The following is a 27,504-nucleotide window of genomic DNA, read 5'->3' as shown; positions in this document are numbered from 1 at the left end:
GGTCGACCCACTAACTGCCAGGCTGATGGCTTGATGCCTCACATTTGCATAACGTAACACACACAAACACACACACACACACACACTGACAGAGAGTGTGTGTGTGTGTGTGTGTGTGTGTGTGTTTGTGTGTTCAGGCCTGCAGCAGAAACCTTGAAACAAGAAAACAAACAGCCAATAGGAGGAGAGTATTTCAAATGCATCCAACATGAATCAGTGGGTCTTAAATAATTTATTTATGTTATAAAAACTTGTTAAATAAACTCTGATCCCTCACCTCATTGGCTGACAATTTTCTGGTCCTCAGATAGAAACTTGACAGGTTCTTTTACAGCGTAGACGTTGGCTCCGCCCCCACATGCAGGTACACTGACAGCTTTAATGAAGACGACCCTGTGTTTCCTGTCGCGTCCGTTAAAGTGAAACCATCTGATCCGGTTCAGGTGAGACCGTCGGGCGGCCTGCCTGTCTGTCTGTCTGTCTCTCCGTTGCCTCTGGCTCTGTGTTGACAGGAGTTTATGATCCTCACAGTTCAGAGATTTGTGGACGAGTCTGAACAGGACGGAGGGGGGTGGGGGGCGGAGGAGGAACAATCTCTCTCTTCCTTTTTTTCGTGCCCTCAGGCTGAAGGATCGAGATCACCTTCAACTCTACCTGCTCTGACGGGTCACTAACACCTACATCGCCGTCGTCCAATCAACAGAAAAGCTGACCTCTTTCTAAACGCCACTCGACCTTTACACTTCAGGGAATAATCAACGATCCACAGGACTGTACCTGGTTTATATAAGGGCTCTGGGCCAAACAGAAGGCCCCCCCCCCCCCAGAGTCACAGTTAGGTTCAGGTTTATTGAAACACCTGAGGGGTCTTCGGGGCAAACACTGATCACACGTGGTGAAGGAGAGGTTCCGTTTTTAAGCTCCTCTAGAAGCCCTGACAGAATCCTAACGCCACCTTTAAAGGTCTAGATAGGTCCAGATATTTTCCTGCTGAGCGTCATGTGTGAACACAAACAGCTGAATGTTTCTCTCTTCACCCGGAGTTTCTCCTCCAGCCTCCTCGTATTTATTCTGCAGAAAGTCAGAGTGAGCTGATGTGAGAACGCAGCAGGATATAATCAGGAGAATTCACCTGGAGCGAGTGGGAGGGGGTGGTGATGTTTATTCTCTGTGATCGCTGCACGACCATAGACTGTCTGCACGCCACCTCTACCATCTCTGTGCTCTAATGAACCTGCTGCATTATGTTTCCTGTTCTCCAGTATGTTCTTCTCCACTCTTTAGTTCACATTGAGATTCTGTTAGTGGAGTGTTAGCATAAAGATGAAGACATGGTGAACACATCTGTCCAATCATCAGAGAGATGTTGGGCTGACACATAAACAGGTCACATTCAGTCACTCTGTGTTCGACTCTGCAGCCTGAGATCAAACCTTTAAAGTCTTTACACTCGTGTTTATAAAGTTTGATTTGGTGATCACAACCCTACATTTATTATTTAAAGTATAGCATCAGTTTAAACTCCTGAGAAGAGCTCTGGGTGTCTGACGCTCAGTGTGAAGATAAGAGCACTTTGGGTTGGAGGGTTTCTGTTTTGAGCGCTGCCTCCCGGTGGTCATAGGAGGAACTACAGCTGTAGAAAGTGATACAACGCTGCCCTCGTGTGGCGGAAACAGAACAGCAGCAGAGTGAACCACCAAAAAAACACGTTAATTTGAAATCACACAACTATACATTACGAAATAAAAAAAAACCCAATATATTATTTTATTTCCAACATCATGTGTGGATTATAAATTCAGAATTTTCACTTCTTACAAATCTACATGTGATGTTAGACCAGGGGTCTTGAGGCCATCATTTTTATTTAACATCCTTTATTAATCCTGAGGGTTAATTCTGTTGTTACACTCTGAGAGACATGCTTCTCACTCTTGCACAAACAGCATCAGAGGAGAGATTTTAGAGCGAGCTGCTAAACAGGGAGCACCATCAGAGCGGTTGGGGATTTGCTGCCTTGCTCAAAGGCTACCAGAACAACTTCCACACTTTGGTCCGCACCGGAACTTAAACAGACGACTCTCTGGTTCCCAACCCGAGTCCTACAGACCGATCTACAGCTCTTAAACTTTTGAAATAGAATCCTCAAACTGAATATAAAGATGAAATCTACAAAAACAGAAAATGTTTGTTTGGATTCTGAAGTTTTCCATTGAAACGTTCGTATTACCGATGACCTTTGGAATTTGACCTTTTGTTTTTGAAACATATGTGGATGTAATGTTTCTCATGATTGCCTCGAGGCGTCGAGTCTCATCACATCAAATATAATCCACATTCAACCGACGAGTTCAACTTCTTCTGTGAAGATAAAATGAGCGGAACAAAAGTCGACTTGTTTCTGAAAACGCAGCGAGCAACATTTCAGACGCTTCCAGTTGACCTGTTCAGACGCCAGCACTTCAACATGTTTCCTTAAAGTCTGATCATATGGTTAGGTTGCCGCTCCCCCACCTCTGGAACTAACTCCGAAAAACCATCAGAGACCCCCCCCCCCCCCCCGCCCCCCCTTCAAGACCCCTCTAAAGAATCACTTCTCATATAACCACTAACAGACTCCGTCCTCCTCCATCTGACATTATTTCTGTTGTTTTGTTTTGTTGTTTGTTAAGCATCTTTGAGTGTTTAGAAAAGCTGCACAAAAGTCACATTTATTATTTTTATCATTCCAGTCACTACACATCAGACCGATCTGACCTCAAGCTGTGAAGAATCAGTTTCATGTTTCCTGAAGTTTCCTGTTATTGTAAAGTGTTTTATATTTACAGGGACTGTTGCAAAAACAAAAGAATATTAAATCATGTTGCAGAGAACTTTTCGCTGTTAATATTTATTTCTTATTTTTCTACTTTGTGAAATCTCAATTCAACAACAAAAAATACACTTTTTGCTGCTCTGATGTTCAACAATATTATCCTTGTCTTTGCATTAATTTAGGACAACCTGTTCTAAAAATTACAATAAATTAACTGAAATTATAAATTACAATAAACAATGTAGGCTCAATCTAATAGTTTTGTTATAAGTCTACACTAATATAACTAAAGAAGAATAATCTAGGCTACATAAATATTTAGCGCAAGATACCGCTAAGTAACCATGGTAACACACAGTTCCTGTTTCCACCTGAGAGAGGGAAGTTTGTCCCAAAGCCTGCCGCTGTATTTCTACCTACACCTTAATGAAGGAGACATCATTCAGCTGAGAGTGTGACTTCTAATGGAGTGCACTCCGTCACGGAGGGGGAGGGTTTGGTTTGAAAAAGGGCCAAAGAAACTACAAACAGTCAGTTCACTTTTTTAATAAAAAAAACTTTCATAAAGAATTCAAAGTAAACGTTTTAACAACATGAGAAACTCAGAATCCTCCAGAGAGTCTGAAGAGAAACCACAGAAGAAGAAGGTGAAGTCTTTAAAGCTCCAAACATTCAAACTGAGAATCCACAGATTGTTTCTGATTTATCCACCAAACTGTTGATATTTCTAAAATAAATTCATGATAAATTGTTTGTTTTAAAAAAAAAGTAGAAAATTCATTTTTTAATCACCGTGCAGTGACATCATGAGAAAGACAACAGCTGACTGTTTATTTACAGTTTGAAAAAAAGAAAAGATCTATTTAATCTCCTCGCTCTGACGTCCAGGACAATGTTAGCCTAGCTTAGCATAAAGACTGGAAGCAGGGGGGAAACTGTTAGCCTAGCATAAAACTGTTAGCCTAGCTTCGCCGTCCACCGCCTGAAACGTCGTCATATTTACGTCTCGTTACGTTCATTAATCAGGTGCAGACACACAAACGTAAAAAGACAACAGTGAGAAGAACAGGAGGGTTTCCTGTGACCTCGGAGCAGAGCGGCTCTTCGATTGGCTGCCGCCTCAGAGCGGTTTGGGCAGGCCGCTCACCTCCTGTGCACACTCGTCGTAGGCGTCCTGATAGTCCGGGTGAGGTTTGATCAGGATCACACACGTCGGCCGCTTGGAGCCCGCAGACGAACCCAGGTCCTGAAACCAGAGCAACAAACATCAGACTCCACCCACTCGGGAACACACGCCGTCATAAATACATCAAGTCAAACATGGCCGGCGTGGATCGAAACATCTTGAAGTCATTTTTATGTTGCAGCTTGAATCTGCATCAGCTGAACAAACATTTTAAACTGGAATAAAAACATTGACACTTTTAATAAATATTTATTCCTCTTCCTCTTTAACACCGGAATAACCAATAACCATAAATAAAATGCTGACATTAGCGCCGTCATTACCGAGCGTGCGGCCGCCGCCATCACACACTGCACGCCATCTGACGTGATTAAACATTCCTCTCCGCTCAGTGTTTATTGCACGCTGTGTTGGCAGAGAAAGGGACGCAGAGCGAGATCTCAGGCGTCGATTAAAGTCGGGTCACTGCGACAAACTGTCGTTAAACAGGGCGAGCCAGTTCGCTTGTTAACCCTTTCAGACCTCATTAGTTCAGAGTTAATAAATTCATCTCAGAGTCGACTTCGTAAAAAAAACAACAACAAAAAAAAAAAACGTTTCTTCACATTCGTCTGATTCACTCGTCGACACAGCGCGAGGAACTGATTCATGTCATCGATACGGAAACGGTTTGAAAGAGCTCATTACTGGAGTTTTAAACGTGGTTACAATTTAGCGATTAATCTTGACTTTGAAAAAGACGCAATTGGTAGGGATGTAACCGTATCGTCGATAGCTTGACTTTTGTTTCAGCCTCAGCGAGAAAGCGGAGGGAAGTGGGAACTACGAAGACCAACATCCTTTGCAATCCGCTCGCTGCCTCAGCTCAGCGAAAACTTGTGTTGAACGTGAGGGAGGACAGAGACGAAGCTGTAGACGCTGCGGCTGCTTTTTAAATCGCCGCGTGGAAGCGTTTCTGTTCCAGTGTCGAGAAATGAGACGGGTGGGGAAAAAAGATGCTGACACCGACACGGAGGTGACCTACACGACGAGGAATACGAGAAGCCACTCGGCGAGGAAAAAGTCCAGCCGTGCCCAATACTATGCAGGAAGTGTTTGCTTAACCCTGATATGGAGAGTGACGTGTTTGTTTAGGTCATGTGACCCGTCTCATCGCCTGCCTCCGTGTTCAATATTATCACACCATGACATTTTGATATCGTTAGTTCAGCTGCTGCAGAGCGCTAACACAGGTTGGACCAGAGGTGTGTTTGTCTCACCACTTTAGAGGGGATGTAGGCGTACGGCATGCTCCTGTCCTCGCACATGACGGGCAGGTGACAGTACACGTCAATGGGCAGCGTGTCTCCGGCCAACACCACGATCCTGCGCACACACACACACAAACACGTTTAAGGTTAGTTCACACCTGCAGTGTAGCATGCATGTGATTAATGACATGTGACAAACATGGCCGCCTCACCCCTTCTCTCCTTTGTTGATGAACTTCTGAACTTCTTTCACTCCTCTGCGGATGTTCTTCACTTTGGCAGCTGCAACAGAATAAACATCATCAGTATGACGTCACCACGCGTTTCTGTGCATGCAGGACTCAGGACAACATCTCATTATTGATGTGATGTAAGCACGATTATAATTGATAGTCCAAACACTCATACAAGATCTGATTTGATCACATACAGTGTGTAAAAACTCTAACAGACAAACTAGAGTTAAACTCGTTATTTAAAAAAAAAAAAACCTAGTTTGGAACAGTTTCCTTTAAATCACATGAACCCGCAGAGCAGCAGCTGATAGCAAAAGTACCTCTATGATGGCTTTAAATTAAAAATAATAATGAGCCGAATTAATCAGCAGAATCTAAAGATTAAATGTGAATCCAAACTCTCGACCTGCTGCGGCCGGAAAGTCTGCAAACACACCGGAGAAAGTAAAAACCCGCAGATTTGAAAAGGGATTTGGTGATCTCTGAATAAAACAGTAAACGGACAGCAGAGAGGAGGATTTCATTGTACCCTTTTTGACGCATTTGTAGAGCTTCTTGCTGAGTTTTTTGGAGGCCAGTGGTTGAGCGATCGGGTTCACGTTAGCGACCAGATCCTGGTACGACCTCTCCGTCCCGTCCGCAGCCACCGGCTCCTCTGCGTCCACCGGAAGCTTCTCCTTCTTCGTCTTCGTCATTTCGGGTCCAAATTAATCAAATAATTATCGATAACCGTTGAATGTTTTCTGATCTGAGTTCTCCCGAGCGCTAACACAACCAGCAGTCTGTGGGGAAGCCGCACGTGTTGGACTTTCTTCTTCTTCTGTTCGTCTCAATACAGAACACAACAGCGCCCCCAGAGGACCGGAGAGTAACAACAGACTGCACTTTCAGAATCAGAAAGACTTTATTAATCCTCAGGGGGACAATCGTTCGTTACAGTTACACACAATAACCCCACACACCCCGCTCTGTTGGACGTGGAGGTGGTACAGGTATCATCATTTCTAATACCTGGAAATTCAATAAACTCTTCCCACTGAGCAACAACTCTTCATTTGAATATCACACAATTTTGGTAACTGCTCCTATTAAAATGTACATTGCTATCATTTACCGCCCACCAGGGTGTAATCTGAATGATTTTGTTGTGGAACTGGATATGCTACTCTCAGAAATCCCTGATGATGGAACACCACTGATTGTAATGGGAGACATGAATATACACACTGATAAAGCCCAGGCAACAGACTTCCTTGCTCTCCTATCCTCATTTGACCTCACGCAGGTCCCAACTCCTCCTACCCACAAAGCTGGCAACACTCTTGATTTAATCCTGACTCTGAACTGCTCGACAGCAAACCTGACTGTCACCCCTCTACATCTATCAGACCACTTCTTTGTTCAATTCACAATCTCCTTGCCGGAACTCCCTCAGGCACAGCCACAAATGTCGTCATACCACTAAAACATGCGATCGCTCAAGCCAGCTCAGCTGTCTAACGAGGTCTTGGCTGCCATGCCTGCCCAAAAGGTCTTTGCCGCACTCTCTACAGACGAGGCTACAGACACACTCTGCTCCACACTAGCCTCATCTCTGAACAAACTCTGTCCTCTGGTGTCCAAACCCGCTCGCAAAACCCACCCTAGCCTATGGCTCACTGAAGTCATAAGAGAGCAAAGAGCAGGGCTGAGAGCAGCAGGGAGAAAATGGCAAAAATCCAAACAGTCCGCTGACCTCAATGACTATAAGCAAAGACTTGTCTCATTTTCCTCCAGCCTGAAAACGGCCAAGACAACATATTATCAGAACAAAATATGCAATGCCACAGATACAAGAAAAATGTTTTCTGCTTTTAACTCACTGCTTCAACCACCTCCTACTCCACCCTCCGATCTGTTCACACCAGACATGTTTGCCTCGTATTTTACTGAAAAGGTTGCAACCATCAGTAACCAGTTTTCTGAGCCTGACCAACTCAGCCCAAAGGCACCAACCAAAAGTGCCTCACTCGACTCATTCTCCTCTCTGACCGAGGATGAAGTCTCTAAGCTTGTGCTAGACTCTCGGCCCACCACCTGTCTTCTGGACCCAATACCATCAAGCCTCCTGCATTTCATCTCCACTTAACGCAGCATATCATCAACTCCTCTCTGTTAACGGGTGTGTTCCCCATCGCATTCAAGCAAGCTTGGGTCACCGCATCTCAGGATCTGCCCTCTGCTGGTTCGTGTCCTATCTCTCTGGGCGATCGGAAGGGAGAAGTGTCCAAAGCGCACAGCTTATCCACAGGGGTACATCAAGGGTCAGTGCTTGGTCCCCTTCTCTTCTCCATATACACGAGCTCACTTGGTTCAATAATCTGCTCTCATGGCTTCTCATACCACTGCTATGCTGATGATACCCAGCTCTTCCCGTCATTCCCGTCAGATGATGTTACAGTCTCAGCAAGAATCTCACTCTACCTTGCTGATATTTCTAAATGGATGAATGAACGCCACCTTCAACTCAATCTTTCAAAGACTGAGATCCTTGTCATCCCAGCCAGTCCCTCTATGCAACCACAGATCAATATCCAGCTAGGTACAACCAAACTCATGCCCACGAAGTCTGCCCGGAACCTGGGTGTCATGATTGATGACCAGTTAACTTTTAAGGTTCAAGTAGCCTTGATTGCCTTGCCGATCAGACCTTACCTGTTAGAACATGCTACACAGCTCCTGGTACAGGCTCTTGTGATATCACGCATCAATTATTGCAACTCTCTACTGGCAGGTCTTCCTACATGCACTATCAAACCTCTGCAAATGATACAAAATGCAACAGCACGACTGGTCTTCAACCTTCCTAAAAGAGCACATGTCACTCTGCTGTTCATCTCCTTACACTGGCTCCCAGTTACTGCTCGCATCAAATTTAAAACTCTGCTGCTCGCTTACAAAACAGCGACAAAAACGGCTCCTCCTTACTTTAACTCTCTCATCCAGGTCTACACTCCCTCCCGCCCACTACGCTCTGCCAATGAAAGGCGTCTGATCCAACCTTCACAACAGGGTCCTAAGTCTCTGACTAGACTCTTCTCCTCTGTCGCCCCCCGGTGGTGGAATGAACTTCCAAACTCCATTCAATCTGCAGAGTCCCTCTGCACCTTTAAGAAAAAGCTAAAGACCCAGCTCTTTCAAGAATACCTACTAACTTAATGATGATGGTCTCGATATTATTGATGATGATGATGGTTGTGACGATGTTTTTTGTTTGATAACGAAGACTTATAAGATGGTTTCTATACTGATTAGAGCTCTCAAGAACTGCCCTCAATGTTGTGCTTTGCCTCTGGTCACTTCCTGTCAGCACCTGTGTGTCCAATCGAACTCAAAGCTGATCGTTTGCACTTACTGACATTGTTCTCTTTTTTTCTAGATCCTTGCTTGTGTTGTACTTACTCTCTGATGTACGTCGCTTTGGATAAAAGCGTCTGCTAAGTGAATTGTAGAATTGTAGAATTGTAGAATAAAGCAGCAGAAATATGTTCATATAAATATAAATCGTTTTGATAAACAGTTTAAAATACCTGATTATCTGATACTGCTGCTGTAATGGAGGTGCACCTGTGTGATGACGTAAATCATTCATAGCACAGAACAATTTTTTTGCAGCACGATTAAGGTCGTAGGTATTCATGGGTCTTTAGCTTTTTCTTAAAGGTGCAAAGGGACTCTGCAGATCAAATTAATTTGGTAGTTCGTTCCACCACCGAGGGGCGACAGAGGAGAAGAATCTAATTAGAGACTCAGGACCCTGTTGTGAAGGTTGGATCAGACGCCTTTCATTGGCAGAGCGTAGTGGGCGGGAGTGAGCGTAGACCTGGGCCATATCCGAATTGCCAAGTACATACTCAATCTTTCAGCAGGCAGTAGGCAGTACGTACTATCCGTGCTGCATACTGTTAGTACCTACTATTCAGTATGCAGATATTTGTTCCTACTTCTTCTGATTCATTCAGTATGGAGGTGGCGTCATTTACGTTTCCCGAACCGGCCGCATTCACCCGTTTGTTTTTGTTTAGCTTTATTCAATAAGAGTAATGCACATATACAGTCAGGTAAAAACAATATTACAATGTAAATCAAGTAAAAGGCAGATTAAATAACTAAATAACATACAGTACATAAAGAAAAGTACAAATGAAAGACAGTAATATACAGAATATAAAATAAAATAAACCAATAAAGACGCATTTAAATAGTGAAATCATTATTTAAATAGAGGGAGAAAGGTTTTATAATAATTCAGATATTTGTTATATTTTCTGTTGTTAATTAAAAGTAGTGATTTCAGTCGGGACTTTAACTCTAGATTAAAAATTGATTCAATTAATCCACGCTCGTTTGTTTTGATTTGGAGGCGCACGTGACGTGCTGATTTACGTTTAATTTCGCACAGCATTGTGGGTGGTAAAATACAATTCATTTCCTGAAAGCACGCATCTGATCCATACTGCATAAAACCCGGAAGTTAGTATCCATACTGAAATGTTCAGTATACTGAGGTGGACACAAAAAATGCATACTGAATGACCACGAAAGTTCAGTCTACTGAAACTCCCTACTGAAAAGTACGTACTGCCTACTGAACTGTGGCTATTCGGAAAGGGCCCTGGATCAGAGAGTTTAGGGAAGGAGGAGACGTTTGTAAGCGAGCAGCAGAGTTTTACATTTGATGCGTGCTGTAACTGAGCCAGTGGAGGGAGATGAACAGTTGAGAGACATGTGGAGAAACTTAACACTCAATTCTCTTTTTACCATTAAAAACAAATGATATAAACACACAGATCCTCGATATGAAACGTCCGCCTCCTCGCCACGCTGCAGGATCATAAACTCATAGGACACCTTCAGGAAGTGTTTTATTACATTTCAGGATAAATGAAACAAGTGTTGCTAAATCAAAGAACTAAAAAGACTTTAAAATAAATAAACACAAACATGAAGTCAGGAAAAATTTAAACAATCACAGTCATTCACACATGAAGTCAAACATGAGTTATCTAAATGTTAAAGAGCTCGTCGATATGTAAGAGGATGGACAGGAGGCAGTGATGTCACAGCCATGATGTCATCAGCGGCTGATGATGTCACCCAGCACGGCGGGAAGTTCCCTGCTCTTCATCTCTCTGGAGATCTGACACCAGACGCAGGACTGACAGAAGACGGAGCACACACAGTCTGTGCACAGGCTGCCCTGAACACACACACACACACACACACACACACACAAAGGTGTCAGGATAAACACACACACATTGAATATAGATGAACAGTCCTGTACTCACTCTGATGCCATAGCGGTGGCGTACAGAGACCCTCATGGACATGGTGATGGGGTGGGTGCAGACGCCGCAGACGTCCAGTAAGGGGAGACAGAGACACTGACCGAGTGCTTTAGAGGTGATACAGGCAAAGCAGGGACAACACCAGAACGCAAAACAGCCTGAAACACACAAACACAATTTTTGGTAATTAGATAGAAACCACGCTGTAACGGCTGCAACAGGTAAACGGGCTGTAAGAAAATCGTGTCAGTCGGTGATGTCCCTGTCTCTGTTGTGTATGTTGTGTATATTATTACATATATGACTGAAAAAATATTATCTATGATATTTTTATGTCACTGTTGGTGAACTAGCAGTATAGAAAGTGTGAGCTTACATTCTCTGGTGTCGTTGCGGCAGTCACAGATCCCAGAGCTCCACTCTGCCGCATCATCAGAGAAAGCCCCCAGAGGACGAGGCTGCGTGCGCACGGACGAGCTCATCCTGCAGCACAACACAGGACACGCAAACAACTACACACACATGTACACAATTCATACTGACTGTTTAGAATATGTGTAAAGGTCAAATATACTTCCTTTTGAACCAAGCCTAAACGACCTGCTGCATCGTGAACGTAAATCTTCACAAAACAAGTACACTCATGTGTCAGAAGGAGGGCTGTCAGACTGTCATGTAACTGTCTTAAGCTGAGAGTACTTGACTTGCTGTTTGCTTTTATTTTGAAATACAGTAAACAGCTTCCTGTAGATGGAAGCTTAGGACCTTAGGGTGCGTTCGAATTGTACCTCCTGTCTCCTTTCGCTATCCACGTGAAATAAGTCTTCCCCTTCTCCGTCAGTCACTTTAGTGCAACCTATTTCTCATTCCGGGGGAAACGTCATGAGGTTAAGAAAGATGTTAGGAGAATTCATAAAGGACTTAAGGAAAGGCGATCGCGTTGCTCTGACAATCCGACCGCATTTCCACTAGGCCACATAATTAAATGTAACAGGCCGGCGGAGGTTAATGACGTGGGTCCGCCGTGGTGAAACTCCAATGTTCAGAAAATGGACTACTAAAAGCGCAGTTAAAAAACTTTCCCCTGTGCCTTCTTACCAGTGAAATAATCCTAATTACCACAAGGTTGGGATTGAAATAAAAGCAATATAGACTACAAGGCTACGAGTAAGAAAAGTGAAACCATCAGCTTCCTGTCCACTCAGAAATCAACATCAACATAAATATGAAATTAATTGTTACATTTCTGTAAGATATAACCTACACATAATGTTTTAAACATACAAATGTACAACTGCACAAAGCATTCTTCAGTGAATTAAACATGTTGAATAAAACTTAATCTGGATAAAAATGTCTTTTATCTTTTTATCTCTTACATGATCTGTGTCACTTTACGATCATCGTTCATTTCCATGAATGGTCGGATGCGCGACTCGCTTTAAATGTTGCGGCCGCAAGGAATTGTGGGGCGGCATATCTCATCTCCTTTGGTAAAGGATGGTCCAGTGTATCCTATGCTAAAGGATGTTATAAAGGAAGCATTGACCCACCTTTCCTTAACTTTTAGAGAATTCGAACGGCTCTTATCATGGCCGCCACTTAAATGCTTCCTGGTCATTTCACTCAGTTAGGAACATTCCTAAGCTAAAATGACAATTCGAACGCACCCTCAATTTAAATCCTGCGGTTCAGTTCCTAATAGTAATCAGAGATTCAGATCAGTGAGTTAGTTTGTGATGGTCACAAAGTTCAAAACTAAAACAGCAACATGTTTCATATTCAGTCACAACAAAGAGCAGAACACAAAGATGATCATCAGAGAGCGTTATCAACATCTAATCTGATCAAAACCCCCAAAGAAGAAAAGAAAGAGAAACAGGTGAGGATCTTACTTGTGTGAGTCGGACTCAGAGACTGATGAGCAGCTTTCTGATTGGAGGATGAGGTCATACGGAGGTTTCTGATCAACCTGTCCAACTTGTCTGATGTCATTTCTCAGGTGAGGAGCCTGGAGGCGGAGTCTCTCAGAGGCTTCTCTATTTAAAATCACAAACACTGAACTGAACGAGATGTAGAAAATATAAATGTTTTATTCTGTTAATACGGAAAACTACAGAAGCCCTGAGAGGACAAACGTAAGATAACTGAGTTGATATCAGCGGATTTATCAGGAAAATAAACAATTTTAAAAGGAAGCAGTAAATGTTGTTTTCTCAGATGGTCGTTGATCCCAGATAAACACGCTGCTTTTCCTGAGATAGCAGCTTCATCTGGTCGTAGCGTGTTACGAGCTAACGCTAGTTTCTCACGTTAATGAGATCATTCGGTTGTTTTCCTGACATCTTGACTCGTTTACATATTGAGATATTAAATCTCCTTTTCCTGAGATAACGAGTTAGATCTGATTGTTTTCTGGAGATTTCCTCGTTTATATAATTTCACGAGTTATACACGAGGTTTTCCTTTGATCTCGAGTAAATTCAGATGTTCTCATGAGATCCTGACTTTTATGTTGTGATCGCCGTTTTTTTTATAAAGAGTTCATTTTCGTCTTTTTTCAGCAGATATCATAGACATAAACTTAGCATGAAAAAACAATGTTGTGATGTTTAGAAAACAAACAGAGATTTCTTGTTATGACAGAAAAACGGACTCAAATTCAAAATATGGATTCGGCCCTTCAGGACTTAAGTAGAAAATCTCTAAAATCTGTAAAGTATATGTTTTTATCAGAATTTATTTAAATAAAATACCTGAAAAAATAAAGTCAGACACAATGCTCATTTTTTAAATTAAAATAAAACAAAAAAGAATATCACCATCTTTATTTTAGGAACCAGAAGTGACCATTTTTGGACAAGAGGGCAGAGCTGGACTCTCCAGCTCCGCCACCTAGATAAAGTATTCTCTCTGTTCTTAAGACGATAGAATAACTTGAAGCTCCCTGATTGGTTGTGCCCTCCAGCAATGCCCCAAGCTGCCCCTTTAAATGTTCTCCTGGTGGCAGTTAGAGGAACTGCAGGAGCTCTGGTGATGAGTCATGATTATGTCCAGAGCTGGTCATGTGTTCAGTGGGCGGAGCTTCAGGGCTCAGGGGCAGTACTCGTACTCTCCTCCGTCCAGCTGGTAGATGTTTTCCACGGCTGATCCTCGTCTGTGGAGCTGCAGCGTGGACGAGGTCTGATTGAACTCAACTGTACTGCTGACCTGCTGCGGAGGACTGAAACAAAGAAACAAACTCACTTTAACTTTAGCCTGCTTTGAATTCAACCATCATTTAAATTCTTAAACTAAATTATTGACTGATTATTATCTTCTTAAAGGTCCAATCAGTGAGATGTGTAGTGAGTAAAATGATAAAGTGAGCTTACTATATGATCAGACATTAAGGAAACATGCTATGTTGAAGTGCTGGCTTCTCTGACAACAATGCAGCAGTCAGTATGTTCTCCTTCTAACTTTAGATTCTGCTCCTGAATGATCTGGATTTGTTTGGACCAGAGAAGGTAGGCGGTTTTAAGGCAATCCCACACGGCCGTTTTGGACGCTCCTCGACAGCTCTCTACAATGTTTAGAATTTGGACTGCAGTACCCATTTTAAACACTAGGGGTCAGAGTTACATACTGCTCCTTTAAATAACTGGATATTTAAATAAATGGAAACATGCTCTCCCCCCTTCACACAATAGCTGGCTTAGGGAGGTCCTAACTCATGTCAAACTTGAGAAGGTTAGACTCTCACTTGCGGGTCCTGGTAATGCTTTCAACAAAACCTGGCAGCCCTTCTTAGAATACTTAGACAGAACTATTATTCACCCAAAAAGTGACTAGATGCCCAACCCCCCCCCCCCCCCATGGTGTTTCTCATAACAATGGGTGGGAAGGGATAATGGGTAACTACGGTTCAGTAGTAGAAGCCGTTCTGGTTTAGGCTAATTAAGTTGATTGTTGTTTTTTAACATTATCTGTGTAAAACAAACTTCCTACTGCCTTCCAACAAGTCTACCTGGATACAATGTATGTGTCATGTACTGCTGATTTAAAAATCTATTAAAAATATTTATAAAAAAAAGAAACTGTGGTTAGGGTTCTTTGATAAACATCTTCGAGTGGTTTCATAACTGCCGCTTTCAGGTTGACACATTTATGCACTGACATTTGTGGTCGTGTCGGCTGTAGTCCGAACGCCTCAGCGCTCTCTGAATGTCACTTTATCATCAACATGATCAGAGGAAACGCAGAGGTTTCCCTTCATCGCTCTCCATCTGTGAAACTTTCTGTTCATGGTGAATAGAAACCTTCAGCAGCCTCACCACAAACATCCAATCATAGATGTTACTCTGAGCAGCGTCGTAAAGCACCTCATCTTTTCATGAAAAAGACTTCAGAGTGAAATCGTTTTCATATGTATGATGAAGACAGCACTAACAGTTAGCCTAACTTAGCATAAACCACATTCACCTGAAGTTTGTAGTGTTTATTGTCCTCTCAGGGATTTAAAACTAAATGATGCGTGTCTTTTTTTAACTCCATTTATTTATTTTTTGATTCATTTGTTGAATTTATTGAACTAATCAGGATTGTGCCGCAACTGTAACAAAATGTGACGATGATAATAAACTGTGATGAACGTATTGTCAGACTGATTCGAGGAGTGTCAGCAGCTCGACTGTTGGAAATGTTGAATGAATCAAGTGTTTCCTCTGAAGTCAGAGTTTCTGTTCTCACTGAGGTTTGAGGAGTTTCAATCTGAATTCAGCGAAGATTCGCTGAACGGCATGAAACACGTCAGGATGAGGATGTCGATTGTTGGTGGTCTCAGACCCCCGGGTGAATCTGTCGACTCATGAGGTGTGCTGAGTAATGACTTCTCATCATTTTTATTAACCCCGACGTCCTCGGCTGTAATGATGCTCTGAGACGAGAAGGAGAAGTTCACGTTTCCCAATCTTAGAGTCACATTATGAAACTTACATTTTGTTCAGTCGCCTCCATCGTCTCGCTGCAGAGACACAAAGACATAAATACACATTAACCAGGGGGAAAGTCCACTGTGACGCAGAGTTTAAAGTTTAAAGAGAGCCGTAAAGGACCAATGTTAAAAAACAACATGCCAGTTCTTCATGAGAGGGAGCAGAATCTATAAATGTCACTATAAGAGGGAAACGGGAGGATGTGAAACCATTACAAAGAGAGAGATCAGGTGAAAGGAAACAGAGTCACATACAATCTCAATCAAAGCAGTTTAGAGTCATGGAGAGAAAGGTTGAAATATTTCTAATTATAAAACTGGGTCACATCAAAGTGAGTCACATTCACAGGACCTCAATCATGGCGGACAGACCACAGCTTCATCCTCAGGTTAAGGGGGACGGACATGAGGACAGACACCAGAACAGACATGAGGACAGACACCAGGAAAGACACCAGGACAGACATGAGGACAGACACCAGGACAGAGATGAGGACAGACATGAGGACAGAGATGAGGACAGACATGAGTACAGACACGAGTACAGACATGAGGACAGACATGAGTACAGAGATGAGGACAGACATGAGTACAGACATGAGGACAGACATGAGTACAGAGATGAGTACAGAGATGAGGACAGACATGAGTACAGACATGAGTACAGACATGAGTACAGACACGAGTACAGACATGAGTACAGACATGAGTACAGACACGAGTACAGACATGAGTACAGACATGAGTACAGACACGAGTACAGACATGAGGACAGACATGAGTACAGAGATGAGGACAGACATGAGTACAGACATGAGGACAGGCACCAGGACAGACACCAGGACAGACATGAAGACAGACATTAGGACAGAGCTGCAGACGGACATAAGAAAGAAATGAGGGTTGTCCTGAGGACAAGACTGAATGCATGTGATGTGAGGACAGGTGTGAGGTAAAGGATGAGGACAAAGATGAGGACAAAGATGAAGATAAAGATGAGGACAAAGTTAAAGACAAATGTGAGGACAGATATGAGGACAGATTTGAGGTCAAATGAGACAGACAGACATAACAAGTGGTAAATGGACTTATATAGCGCTTTTCTAGTCTTCTGACTACTCAAAGTGCTTTTACACTGCATGTCACACCTACCCATTCACACACTGATGGTTGGGTCGCTATGTAGTATCATCCATCAGAAGTAACTAATCCCATTCATACACCACCACCGAAGCAGCAGGAGTAATTCGGGGGTTAAGTGCTTGTCCAAGGACACATCGGACATGTTGCCCAGCTGGGGATAGAACCCTGAATCTTTCAGTTGAGAGGCAATGACTCTACCAACTGAGCCACAGTCGCCCACAACAACAGAGCTGCACACGGACATGAGGAAGAATTGAGGGTCATCTTGATGACAGGACTGTATACAGGCTTAAGGGCCAGTGTGAGGACAGATGTGAGGACAGGTGAGGACAGATGAGGACAGAATAGCTTACAGGTGTACGGACACTGTTGATGTCTGACTTACTGATATAGAGGACTCCGCCGGCCGTTGCCATACTAATCAGCCCCAACAAAACCAACACTAGAACGAGCATCAGATTGCTGCTCTCCTGCTGCTGGAAAACACACATACACACATATACATAAACACACATAAACACACATACAAAAGCAAGTCTGAAAATGTTCTGTTTTTTTGACGCAAGAAGTTAGACCATCTCACCTCGCCCTTCATGCCGGCTGAGGAGGAAGTCACTGCGCTCTCTGTGGAGGTCAGCTGACCTGCAGAACCAAGAAGTGAAAGCAGATGTTGTGAGTGCAGCTGTGTCAATGGATGATGTCATCACAAAGGAAAAACACATGACTGAGCTGAAATCTGTGCGAACTGATGCAGACTGACATTAAACTGTGTGTGTGTGTGTGTGTGTGTGTGTGTGTGTGTGTGTGTGTGTGTACATGTGTGTGTCAGTGTGTGTGTTAGAGTTGTACCTGCTGTGTAGTTGTGTGTTGGTCCTGTCGTCGTCTCTGTGTTTTGTGTTGTTTCTGTGGTTGATTGTTCATCTGAAACACAAAATCTGTGTCAGGACGGAACAAAAAAGTGTCTTATAACCGGAAATCTTCTTTGAACTTCAAACTTAGATACAAACATTTTATTAGAGCCACAAATCTGCTCGACTGTGTCACAAAGCCCATCAGTGTTTAGATTTCCTGACATCCTTGAAGTGATTGCTCTGACCTCCATCCAACAAACATTTAGGAAGCTGTCAGACGTCTGAAGTGATCCAGAGTGAAGCCTCTGTGTGACTTATTATTTACTGTTAAACTGAGACTCAACAGAAACTGATGAACGCTCCTCGTGACGAACCAAGAAATTAAGATGTATAAAACTTTGTTTATTTACAAGAGTTAGCATTAGCATTAGCTCTAAAGTTTCTGTGCCCCTCCGCAGTTTCATGTTTCGTAATGAAACTTTAAATTCAATTCAAGTATTTGTTGAACGGAGGTCAGATCAATCGTTTCCGATGCATTCAAGGAAGAGTGGAAATCTAAGCACTGATTGGCTTTCAGACACGGTGCAGATTGTTCACTTAAGTGTAGAACAGATTGTTGGCTGTTCTCTCATGCTCATGGGTGACAGGAAGTCATCATGGTGGATTGTGTTCCTCCTGTTTTTGCTCGCAGTACAAACTCCAAAGCCTGCAGATTCGGGATTGGTCGATACTTCTCAGACTACAAACGTACTGCAAACAGAAATCAGAATACTCCACAAACTGAAATTCAGACCTCATAGAACAGATTCTACTTTTTTCATCAACAACAATGCAGCAGTCAGTATGTCCTCCTTCTAACTTTAGATTCTGGTCCTGAATGCTTTGGATTTGTTTGGACCAGAGAAGGTAGGCGGTTTGAAGACACCCCCACACGGCTGTTTTGGACGCTCCTCGGTTTGTCAGATATGAGAGCAGTTATCAGGTCAACAGGTGTTGCAGTGATGGAAGCGGGCAAGAGAAGTGGTTCAGATAGAAGTGATTGTACCCGACCTAAAAAGCCTCTGCATGTTTCTAATAAGCTCCACGAGCAGAAACGTGCTCAAACTAGGATCAATATTGGAGATGCTTTTGAAAAATGGAGAGAGGTTAGAACACAGAAAGGTTTACAGACCGATGCAGAGCTGGATAAACACTGAAGCTTCAGTGTCCACCACATGGTGACCTGTGAGCATCCACTCTAGAGAGGAGGGGGCGGGGGGGGGGGGGGGGGGGGGGGCAGCTCTCTTAACGTCTAGAATATGGACTGCAGAACTCATTTCAAACACTACTAGTCAGAGTTACATACTGAACTTCACAAATTAACAAACCAACAAGTTTCTCACCTGTGTCTATGGTCAGGTCAAAGTGGTGTTTTTCGTCATTAAACAACCCCCATATGTCCACTCTGCAGCCGTAGCGTCCAGTGTCTGTCTCTGTGAGGTTCAGGATGGTCAGAGAAACGTCTCCTTCGTCCAGTCGACCCAACAACCGATACCTTCTGGAAGCTTCTTTGGTCACTTTTTTTCCGTCTGTGGAGATCAGCTGGTCGTCGCAGCCCGATGATGGAAGATGTCCTCGCCCCCAGCACACTGAGCGCGCTCCATTTCCGTTTATGTTGTACCTACAGGACAGAGTGACGTTCTGACCCACTCGACCAACGAGGTCGCTGCTGCATTCACTGGCTGAGGAGACACAATAAAGCCTGTAAATATCAGTGCCGTGTTCAGCAGAAAGATGACAGATGATGTCTGAAAACGCAAAGGAAGAACGATTCTGTTATCACGGGATTGTTTTTTTCATCCTCTAGTGTCTCCACGGTTGTGTACGTTCTGAAATCAGACCTGGGTCTAAACCGCTTTGATTGGGGAGAGGGGTCAATAAGTAATGTTGACTGGTCACTTACTCCCAGACATCAGGACTCGTTACGGGGGTCCTCGATTAGTGTTCTTTAGGACTGTAAGCTATAACATGTTTTATGTTCTCTAAATCTAAAGCCATAGTATCTAATAATCCAGAAGCCCATGATGTTTTTAATTTGAACCCCCAGCGAGGATTGTGCTATCTTGAAGCTAGCTTATTCAACGTAGCTGGGACCAGAAGTACATCACATGACCCGTAGTTTAGTTTGAAGCTAATGGGATCCTAACCAAGCCCCTGGGGAGTCATTTTCCCGTGTTGGCAGAACCTGGTATTGCAGCATCTGGTGATGCCGTTGGGCCCAAAGAGACTTTTTCCAAAAGCTTGTATCGGGAATGAGACATCTATAAATCAGTGTATACATTCCTTTTTAGGTACATCAACTTCCCGATACGAACACTTAAATAACTCTTTTGAAAATAATGAGGTCCTAAAAGTTATTAAATACAGTTAAAGCTGAATTCAGGTTTCAGGTTTTATTTTGTCGACATGATGAACGCAGATCTGAGCCACGGGACTAAGACTCATAGTGAGCGTGCTCTGTGGGCTCAGTAACGAGTTCGACTGTTTGTGCTTCATGTGCCACCAAGCAGCTTTTATACGCATAAACGGGGCTCCGCCTCCAGCGCTGTAACCATTCCATAATTCATGCAGGATACTGACAGTCAGGTTAGCATGCTGTATGCAGTACAACTTATCCTAGCATGTAGTAGACAGTATGTTAATATGTGGTTTCACACAGAGCTACAGATTATCTTGTTTTTTTTTTTTTTGTTTTTAATTGTTTTTCTTCTCAGTCTGTGATCTGTTTTACTAAAGTTCACTCTGCTGAGTGTGCTAAGGTAGAAATGTCCCTCAGAGGGTTAGATACAGACCAAAGAGAACTAAAGATATGATAAGAAATAAAAACAAGAGAAACCCACCATGTCTTTGTTTAGTGCCTGTACTCAGTATCTGTTATTATGATCTGCTGCTGTTTCTCATGTAACTGAGACAAAAGGTCTGTAATCATGTCACAGCTTCATCCAAGGCTTTCACTGACTGTGATAGTGAAACACACACTTTGTATTAGGGATCGTAATATTTAAATAAGAAGGGGCTATCTGTCCATCTATAGAATGCAAAAAAACACAACAGCGGTTCAGGGTCAGATTAAATGACCTGCATTAAAAAGTTTTTGCTCTCCTTCAAATCACATAAAAAGGAGAGTAACAGAAAGTAAACATAATTGATAGAAAGGGTTAACTATTTGATGCTTTAATTGTGACTTTCCAAGTGACTGCAGATGTAAATAACAAGAGTATATAAAAAAATAAATATAAAGTAGCCTACTTGAGAGGAGGACGAGGAGCAGAAGTGTCTTCATGATGAACAGAGTCACACTGACAAACTGTCAACCCTCACACGCACCACATTCACACACCACAGCTGATCTGCACGCTGTAAAAAATTAACCACTGTCACTTTAAATGTAAAAATTAACACTGATGACTAACTTTGATTATTGTCACGTGTGGCCAGTTGATTCTTGTTGTTACTGTTTCTACTGTTCATCATGAGTCTGGTTCTGATCCAGGTTTATGTCTGTTTAACATGAGTCTGGTTCTGTTCCAGGTTTGTGCCTATTCATCATGAGTCTAGTTCTGTTCCAGGTTTGTGCCTGTTCAACATGAGTCTGGTTCTGTTCCAGATTTCTTCCTGTTCAACATGAGTCTGGTTCTGATCCAGATTTCTTCCTGTTCATCATGAGTCTGGTTCTGCTCCAGGTTTCTGCCTGTTCAACATGATTCTGGTTCCGTACCCTAACCATCTTCTCATAAATCTTCAGTAACCACAAAGAAAAATCCCGGATTCTTACATCCTTCGGCACATATATTTATGAATCCAGATCGTCTCTTCAAAGGCTTCACTATGAACTTTCTCTGTCCTCATTTCTGTTTTGTTTTCTTACATCAAGGTTTACTCTATGTGACACTGCCTGAACCTGTAACCACTCAGTAACCTCCATGAACACCCTTACCCCCCTAATGAAACCATCTCAAAACAGAGCAGTAGGGTACTCTGATTTTTTTTATTTGTTTGCTAACTGAATAGCAATCAATCAACATTTGTTATGAATTAGCAAGATACAAATTAAGATGATCTCAAGACACTTTACAAAAGAGCAGGTATAAGACCCTTTCCTTTGTTATGTTATCTACAAAGACCCAACGTTGATCCATCATGAGCACTTAGCAACATTTAGCAAAGTTACAGTGGCAAGAAAAACTTCCTTAAAGAGGCAGAAATCTAAGGCCAAACCAGACTCATGATAAACAGCCATCTGCTGAAACTGTGCTGGTCTTAAAAATGGGAAAGGGGAGATGTAGGAAGATAGGGAATAACAGAGCAGCAAAAACAACAGCGACGTTTAAATCAGTAATAATGGTAAAGTGGGTGGAGTATTACTAGTAATAAATGAGAATGTTTAAAGGTCCAACCAGTAAGATGTGTAGTGAGTGAAATGATAAAGTGACCTTACTATATGATCAGACATTAAGGAAACATGCTATGTTGAAGCGCTGGCTTCTCTGACAACAATGCAGCAGCCAGTATGTCCTCCTTCATGAGGGTTAGGGTTAGTTCTTCCTAAAAAATGGAGAGAGGCAGGAAAGTTTACAGACTGATACAGACCTGGCTAAACACTGAAGCTTCAGTGTCAGCAACATGGTTACCTGTGAGCCCTAGGAGCTGGTCCATACCTGCATCACCGGACACTGACTGGTAGATGATTCCAAATGAGAGGGGCCTGATGACCGAAGGCTTTAGTTCCCATAGTCAATTTAGAGATCATATGTATATCGCAGATTTATAACAAGTGTTTTCTTGAGACGCTTGACAAAAGAGCTATAGGATAAGATGCAGGAAGGATTTCTCCTTTGTATTCCTTGCGCTCCTGTTGTCCACACTTCCTTGCCGCTGAGGTGGAGGTCGGAGCAGGCCATGAATGAGGACAGCGGTGGTTGTGGGACGATAGTCTGAAAATAGGCTGTCCTTGTGTTTCATGTGCGAGTTAAAGGACATATCTTGATCAAATAGTGGTGCTAACAGATGCCAGGTTGATGTCATTTAGGACAGTTATAGCATTAGAAAAAGTATCTCTGAGGTTTTTAGGGCCTAGCACAATAACTTCAGTCTTGTCTGAGTTGAGAAGCAAAACATTTCTGGTCATCTGACTTTGCTTAGAAATAGTTTTTCACTATTTTGTTCAACAAATCTACAAACATATCTGGACTTTGAATGTTTAATACGAATGAGTCACAGGTACAGGCCCACTCAGTCTGTGCGGCATTTTAAAATCTTTAGCCGCCACAATACTGACATAGCTAACCATAATGAGCATCCAAATATATGTTACAGTTTTAGTGAAAGAATGATATACAAAGCTAACCATGCTAATGCTACTGTTATAAATACTGCATCAAAATTAAAGAACAGAAATATGTAGAGAGTACCTGAGAGGTGGACGAGGAGAAACACGATCTTCATGATGGACAGTTACACTGACTGTCGACACACACACACACACACACACACACACACACACACACACACACACACGCACACACACACACACCAGCTAATCTGCAAACTTAAAAAAACAAAAAATCATCTGGCACTTTAATTGTAAAAATGACTTTGATAAAATATGTAATGATTAAAAATATATATTTACGGTAAGTAGGATTTTATTTTTTTATTGAAGAGTTATTCAACTTGATGTGTGAACATGACAAGCAGACGTTTTACAGGCGGCCAGCACAGGATTTCCTGTTTGTTTCAGCTGCTTCCTATTCCTGAACCTCGGACTCTGACAGCAGAGCTCTACACTGTAAAAAGTTCCTGCAGAAATACACACATATACCAGACAGGATCCTATGGAGGGGTGTTGCTGTTTGGTGCCTTGCTCGAGGGCACCTCTGCAGAGCTCAGGAAGTGAACTGTCACCTCTCCAGCTAGCAGACAAACTTCCTGATCTGGTCCGCACCAGGACTTAAACCAGTGACCCTTCGGTTCCCAACCTAGGTCCCTACAGGCTGATCTACTGCCTGGGATACGGGTTATTATTATTTTTATTTTACTTTTTAATCCCGAGGTGAAATTCTGGTTTTACAGTCTGTTATTGAGAGAGAGACCTTTACATCCCCATCCACTTAATTTGAGTTAATACAGAAAGTAGAGTTAAACAAATTGTCTAATATAACCAGGCTATTAATAAAATAATAGATTACATGTCTGTATTTTTTTTGTAAGATTTGTGATTCCATGTATTTGAGCAACTATTCCAAACAATGATTTTACATTACCATGAAACTGTGAACTTCAAGGTTCTCCAAAAAAGTGTTGTATTTTAGTAAAATTCTGATTTTCTTAAATAAATAAATGGTAGTCCTTATCACTACGGATGTAATATACTTTTGGCCACTATGGAGAATTTGGGGGCGCTGTTTCCCCTTTTGGTAAAGGTAAGGAGACCCCGTTTCTTAACGTTTGAGTGACAGTCGTGTCTTCATCAGAAAGTTAAAACAAACTCCGTCAGCTCGACATTTAATCACCTTTTTGTCATGACTCTGTCAAAAAGTCCATCTTATGAGACGTAAGTATGGCTAATGTTTTCAATAACTTTATTAATAATCCTCATTCATATTGTGAAACCTGTTGAATGATAGTTTATTTGTTGTTTTTGACAAATACGATTGTTGTTTGCTAACGTAGCAAGGTGGTACATTAACGTTACCTTTACACTGTTTTTAACTGTGAGATTAATGTTATTTCATTTGATTATTAAGCAGGACTGGAATAAATGTCAGTGTTTTATATTTCTGACCTGCTGACAGTGACAGATAATTATATTTGTTTGACTCTGTCACGGTTTTTATTCATATAAAGTTTAAAACGTGTCCTTCAATCATATGTTCGTTCATACATTCTCATTGTGAATATTTGTAATGTAGTTTATTTTAAAAGGCATCAATGTTCATTTTCAAATCAGACTATATTTGTATAGAACTATTCATACAACAGAAATGTATTTGTTAATGTTTGGGGGTATTTTTGAATTAATATCAGGGTACATGACTATTTTAAAAACCTGCGTGTAAGATTGGTTTGAATTAAAAATATTTGATTTTAATTATTAGGTGTCAGACAGAAGTATCATCTTTTCCCGTGCATGTAAGAATCTATCAATCTATCTGTCTGTCTAGTGTGCAATATCCAGTGTTGTTTTCTCATAATGCCGGAAACATGACTAACACTGTTCATGTAACAGGATGATTACACTTTGTTTAATATGAGTATGCATTGTTTTTTATGTGCACAGAAGACGATGAAGTCGACAGTAAACTTATTTCTGATTTGTCAAAACAAACAACTATTTACATTACCAAAATCATATTTTTAACCCCAGTTGAACTACTGTACTTATAAAGTAAACATGGTGTTAATGATAACCTTGTATGACTACCTGTAAGAAACCACATTAACAGACATATGCTTTATTTTTAAGAATTTCCAAGGCCTGCTCTGCTCCCGGTGTACCTGTGTCCCCCTCTCCCCATGTGACCTGCTCTGGTCCTATAAAGACAGGAGGTCTGATATGGCCGGACAGTAAGTCGCACAGTCAGCCGGACAGCCAGCCACACAGCCAGCCTCACAGTCAACTGGACAGGCGGCATGAGGCAGCCGCACAGTCAGCATACCTGTCACAACTCTTCCTCAAACTGCTTCCCACCCTCCAGCTGTGACTACCCCTCAGGAGGAGTCAATAAGCCATACATTTTCCTTGCTCACCTCCCATTTCTCAGCCATTTTGCTTTCCTGTTTTAAAGTAATTTATTATCTGAGGGTAGGTGATGGCTAGCTTGGGCTTTATATCGTTGGTCAAATGCTGTGAATGCATGCTGCAATTATTAAGGAGCCCACCTGATAGGTCAACAGTCAGTATGTCAAGTGTGACTGTGTGCCATGTGAAAAATAATAATGTTGGCACCGTAACCCGAGGTGTTTATAGCACGTTTATAATGTGGTCACAGTGAGAATGTTAGTGTCAACTTTTTCTGCTTCTGGAAGCCGAGTGTTTATCACTGTGTCTAATGAAATATCTAGAAGGTATTTCACTTACTGTCTTTACTTGATAGTTATGGTGAAAATAAAATCAATCAATCAGTATTTGTAAAGCGCCAATTCATAACAAGTGTTATCTGGAGAGACTTTAAAAAAGAGCATACGGGATAATATGCAGGAAGGATTTCTCCTTTGTATTCCTCTCGTTCCTGTTGTCCACACTTCCTTACCTCTGAGGTGGAGGTCGGAGCAGGCTGTTCATGAATGAGGACGGCACAGTGTGAGGGTGGAGGCTGGGCAAGGTGATCTCTAAATTTACTCAGGGACTGTTCTTGAACATTTCAGGTCATTCCTATCTTTCCGCATGATTCGTTCCGCAATAGGTGGATGCATTTCACTTTAACCATCTCATGTACAACGTAGTGAATTATTCTGGTCTAAATATTAGAACTTCTTTTGGTCGAGCTGGATTCGAACCCCCTCACACCTGAAGCGCCTCCAGTTCATGGATTTGTCCTCTACGGTACCTTTTTACTCCACCTGAGAGTCTTCTGATCTCTACATTCTTGTTGTTTTTAAATCTGTTTAAGGAAGAACTCTGACTCGTGCTTGACTGATGAACTCTCAAACAAACCTCGTACAGAAGAAAATAAACGACCTGCCGTGTTTCTATCTGTCATTTTCCAGCAGTTACATCCCATAGTTAGTTCCTGACAGCCCTGTGCTCACCTCTCTGCAGGTAAGAAACCCTGAACGTTTAAATCCACACTTAAAAAGGTACAATTACACAATCACCGTAACAAACAGCACCATGCTGCAGATCAGCGCTGCTCTGCGGTCAGTGGCGCCCTCTGCTGGTCAGAGAGAAGAACTGCACCACAGTGAAGCGCTGAAAAAGACTGATAGTCATTATAAGAAACTTATCCTATTGGCTGTGACTGTAACAAAGCCGTGTTTATTAATCATCTGAATGAAAAATATTTACGTTATATAAAAGATTAGTTTACTTCTGACAGGTGTGTCGTCATCATCTCTCGTGTACAGGTATACATAATGAACCGGTCTATGAGGAGTGATGGAGTTTTTATAAAAGTACCTTTTGAGGTGTGAGGCGTCAGCAGGAAGAGGGCTGCAGAAACTCAACTTTAACAACCCTGAGGTTCTTTTACAGCGAGCAGGATGATGATCTGACATGAGGCCGGACCCTTTGTGAAAATCAAACACTTTAATATTGAATACAATTGAACACAGAAAGATGAACTCTGAGGGGGTAAATAACCCCAACAACCACAAACACTGCTAAGCAGGAAGTGACATATTTATTCTTCTTCAATTAAATCATCGTTAAAATATGTGAATATTTTGTGATCTCGCTCCACGTCGTATGTTTCAGCTTTAGGTGGTGATTAGCCTAGCTTAGCACAAACACTGGAGGCAGGGGGAAACTGTTAGCATCTCCACAACACACGCACACACAAACACACACAGGGGAAATATCCATGTGAAGTTTGATAAGATTTTCACAATAAAAACAGAATAAAAACAGTGTTCACACTGAGCAGCAGCTGCATTTCCTCTAATGTCCACTAGGTGCTGCTGTGATCAAACTAATAAGTGAAAATCTATTAATCAAAATACTAATAAAAAATTTATGAAA

The 27,504-nt window shown here is 42.1% G+C and overlaps 3 protein-coding genes across 5 annotated transcripts; all 3 read right to left on the bottom strand.

The window, feature by feature from the left end:
- Nucleotides 1–3,345: 3,345 nt before the first annotated feature.
- On the bottom strand, nucleotides 3,346–6,311 carry nhp2 (NHP2 ribonucleoprotein homolog (yeast)). The gene is made up of 4 exons (XM_061055810.1): nucleotides 6,017–6,311; nucleotides 5,464–5,533; nucleotides 5,261–5,366; nucleotides 3,346–4,061 (listed from the first exon to the last, which is right to left on the bottom strand). Exons 1-4 carry the CDS (start codon nucleotides 6,180–6,182, stop codon nucleotides 3,936–3,938), a joined length of 468 nt encoding a protein of 155 aa, XP_060911793.1. The 5' UTR covers nucleotides 6,183–6,311; the 3' UTR covers nucleotides 3,346–3,935.
- Nucleotides 6,312–10,374: 4,063 nt separating this feature from the next.
- Nucleotides 10,375–12,905, bottom strand: LOC132988419 (cornifelin homolog B-like). 2 transcript variants are annotated; one of them, XM_061055812.1, is made up of 4 exons: nucleotides 12,713–12,905; nucleotides 11,194–11,329; nucleotides 10,818–10,975; nucleotides 10,375–10,726 (listed from the first exon to the last, which is right to left on the bottom strand). In XM_061055812.1, the coding sequence occupies exons 2-4, from the start codon at nucleotides 11,297–11,299 to the stop codon at nucleotides 10,604–10,606; spliced, it is 387 nt and encodes a 128-aa protein (XP_060911795.1). In that variant the 5' UTR covers nucleotides 11,300–11,329; nucleotides 12,713–12,905; the 3' UTR covers nucleotides 10,375–10,603. The 2 variants fall into 2 exon arrangements, with proteins under 2 accessions (XP_060911795.1, XP_060911797.1); XM_061055814.1 differs by having other exon boundaries at nucleotides 11,194–11,300.
- A 634-nt stretch (nucleotides 12,906–13,539) lies between these two features.
- On the bottom strand, nucleotides 13,540–21,182 carry havcr1 (hepatitis A virus cellular receptor 1). 2 transcript variants are annotated; one of them, XM_061055789.1, is made up of 7 exons: nucleotides 21,075–21,182; nucleotides 19,169–19,507; nucleotides 17,785–17,856; nucleotides 17,519–17,577; nucleotides 17,321–17,411; nucleotides 15,795–15,822; nucleotides 13,540–14,040 (listed from the first exon to the last, which is right to left on the bottom strand). In XM_061055789.1, exons 1-7 carry the CDS (start codon nucleotides 21,106–21,108, stop codon nucleotides 13,911–13,913), a joined length of 753 nt encoding a protein of 250 aa, XP_060911772.1. In that variant the 5' UTR covers nucleotides 21,109–21,182; the 3' UTR covers nucleotides 13,540–13,910. The 2 variants fall into 2 exon arrangements, with proteins under 2 accessions (XP_060911772.1, XP_060911773.1); XM_061055790.1 differs by having other exon boundaries at nucleotides 17,321–17,408; nucleotides 21,075–21,123.
- Between the last annotated feature and the right edge of the window lie 6,322 nt (nucleotides 21,183–27,504).

This window comes from Labrus mixtus, chromosome 14 (assembly GCF_963584025.1).
Source record: "Labrus mixtus chromosome 14, fLabMix1.1, whole genome shotgun sequence".
Taxonomy (NCBI): domain Eukaryota; kingdom Metazoa; phylum Chordata; class Actinopteri; order Labriformes; family Labridae; genus Labrus; species Labrus mixtus.
This window is presented reverse-complemented; position numbering and strand designations above follow the sequence as displayed.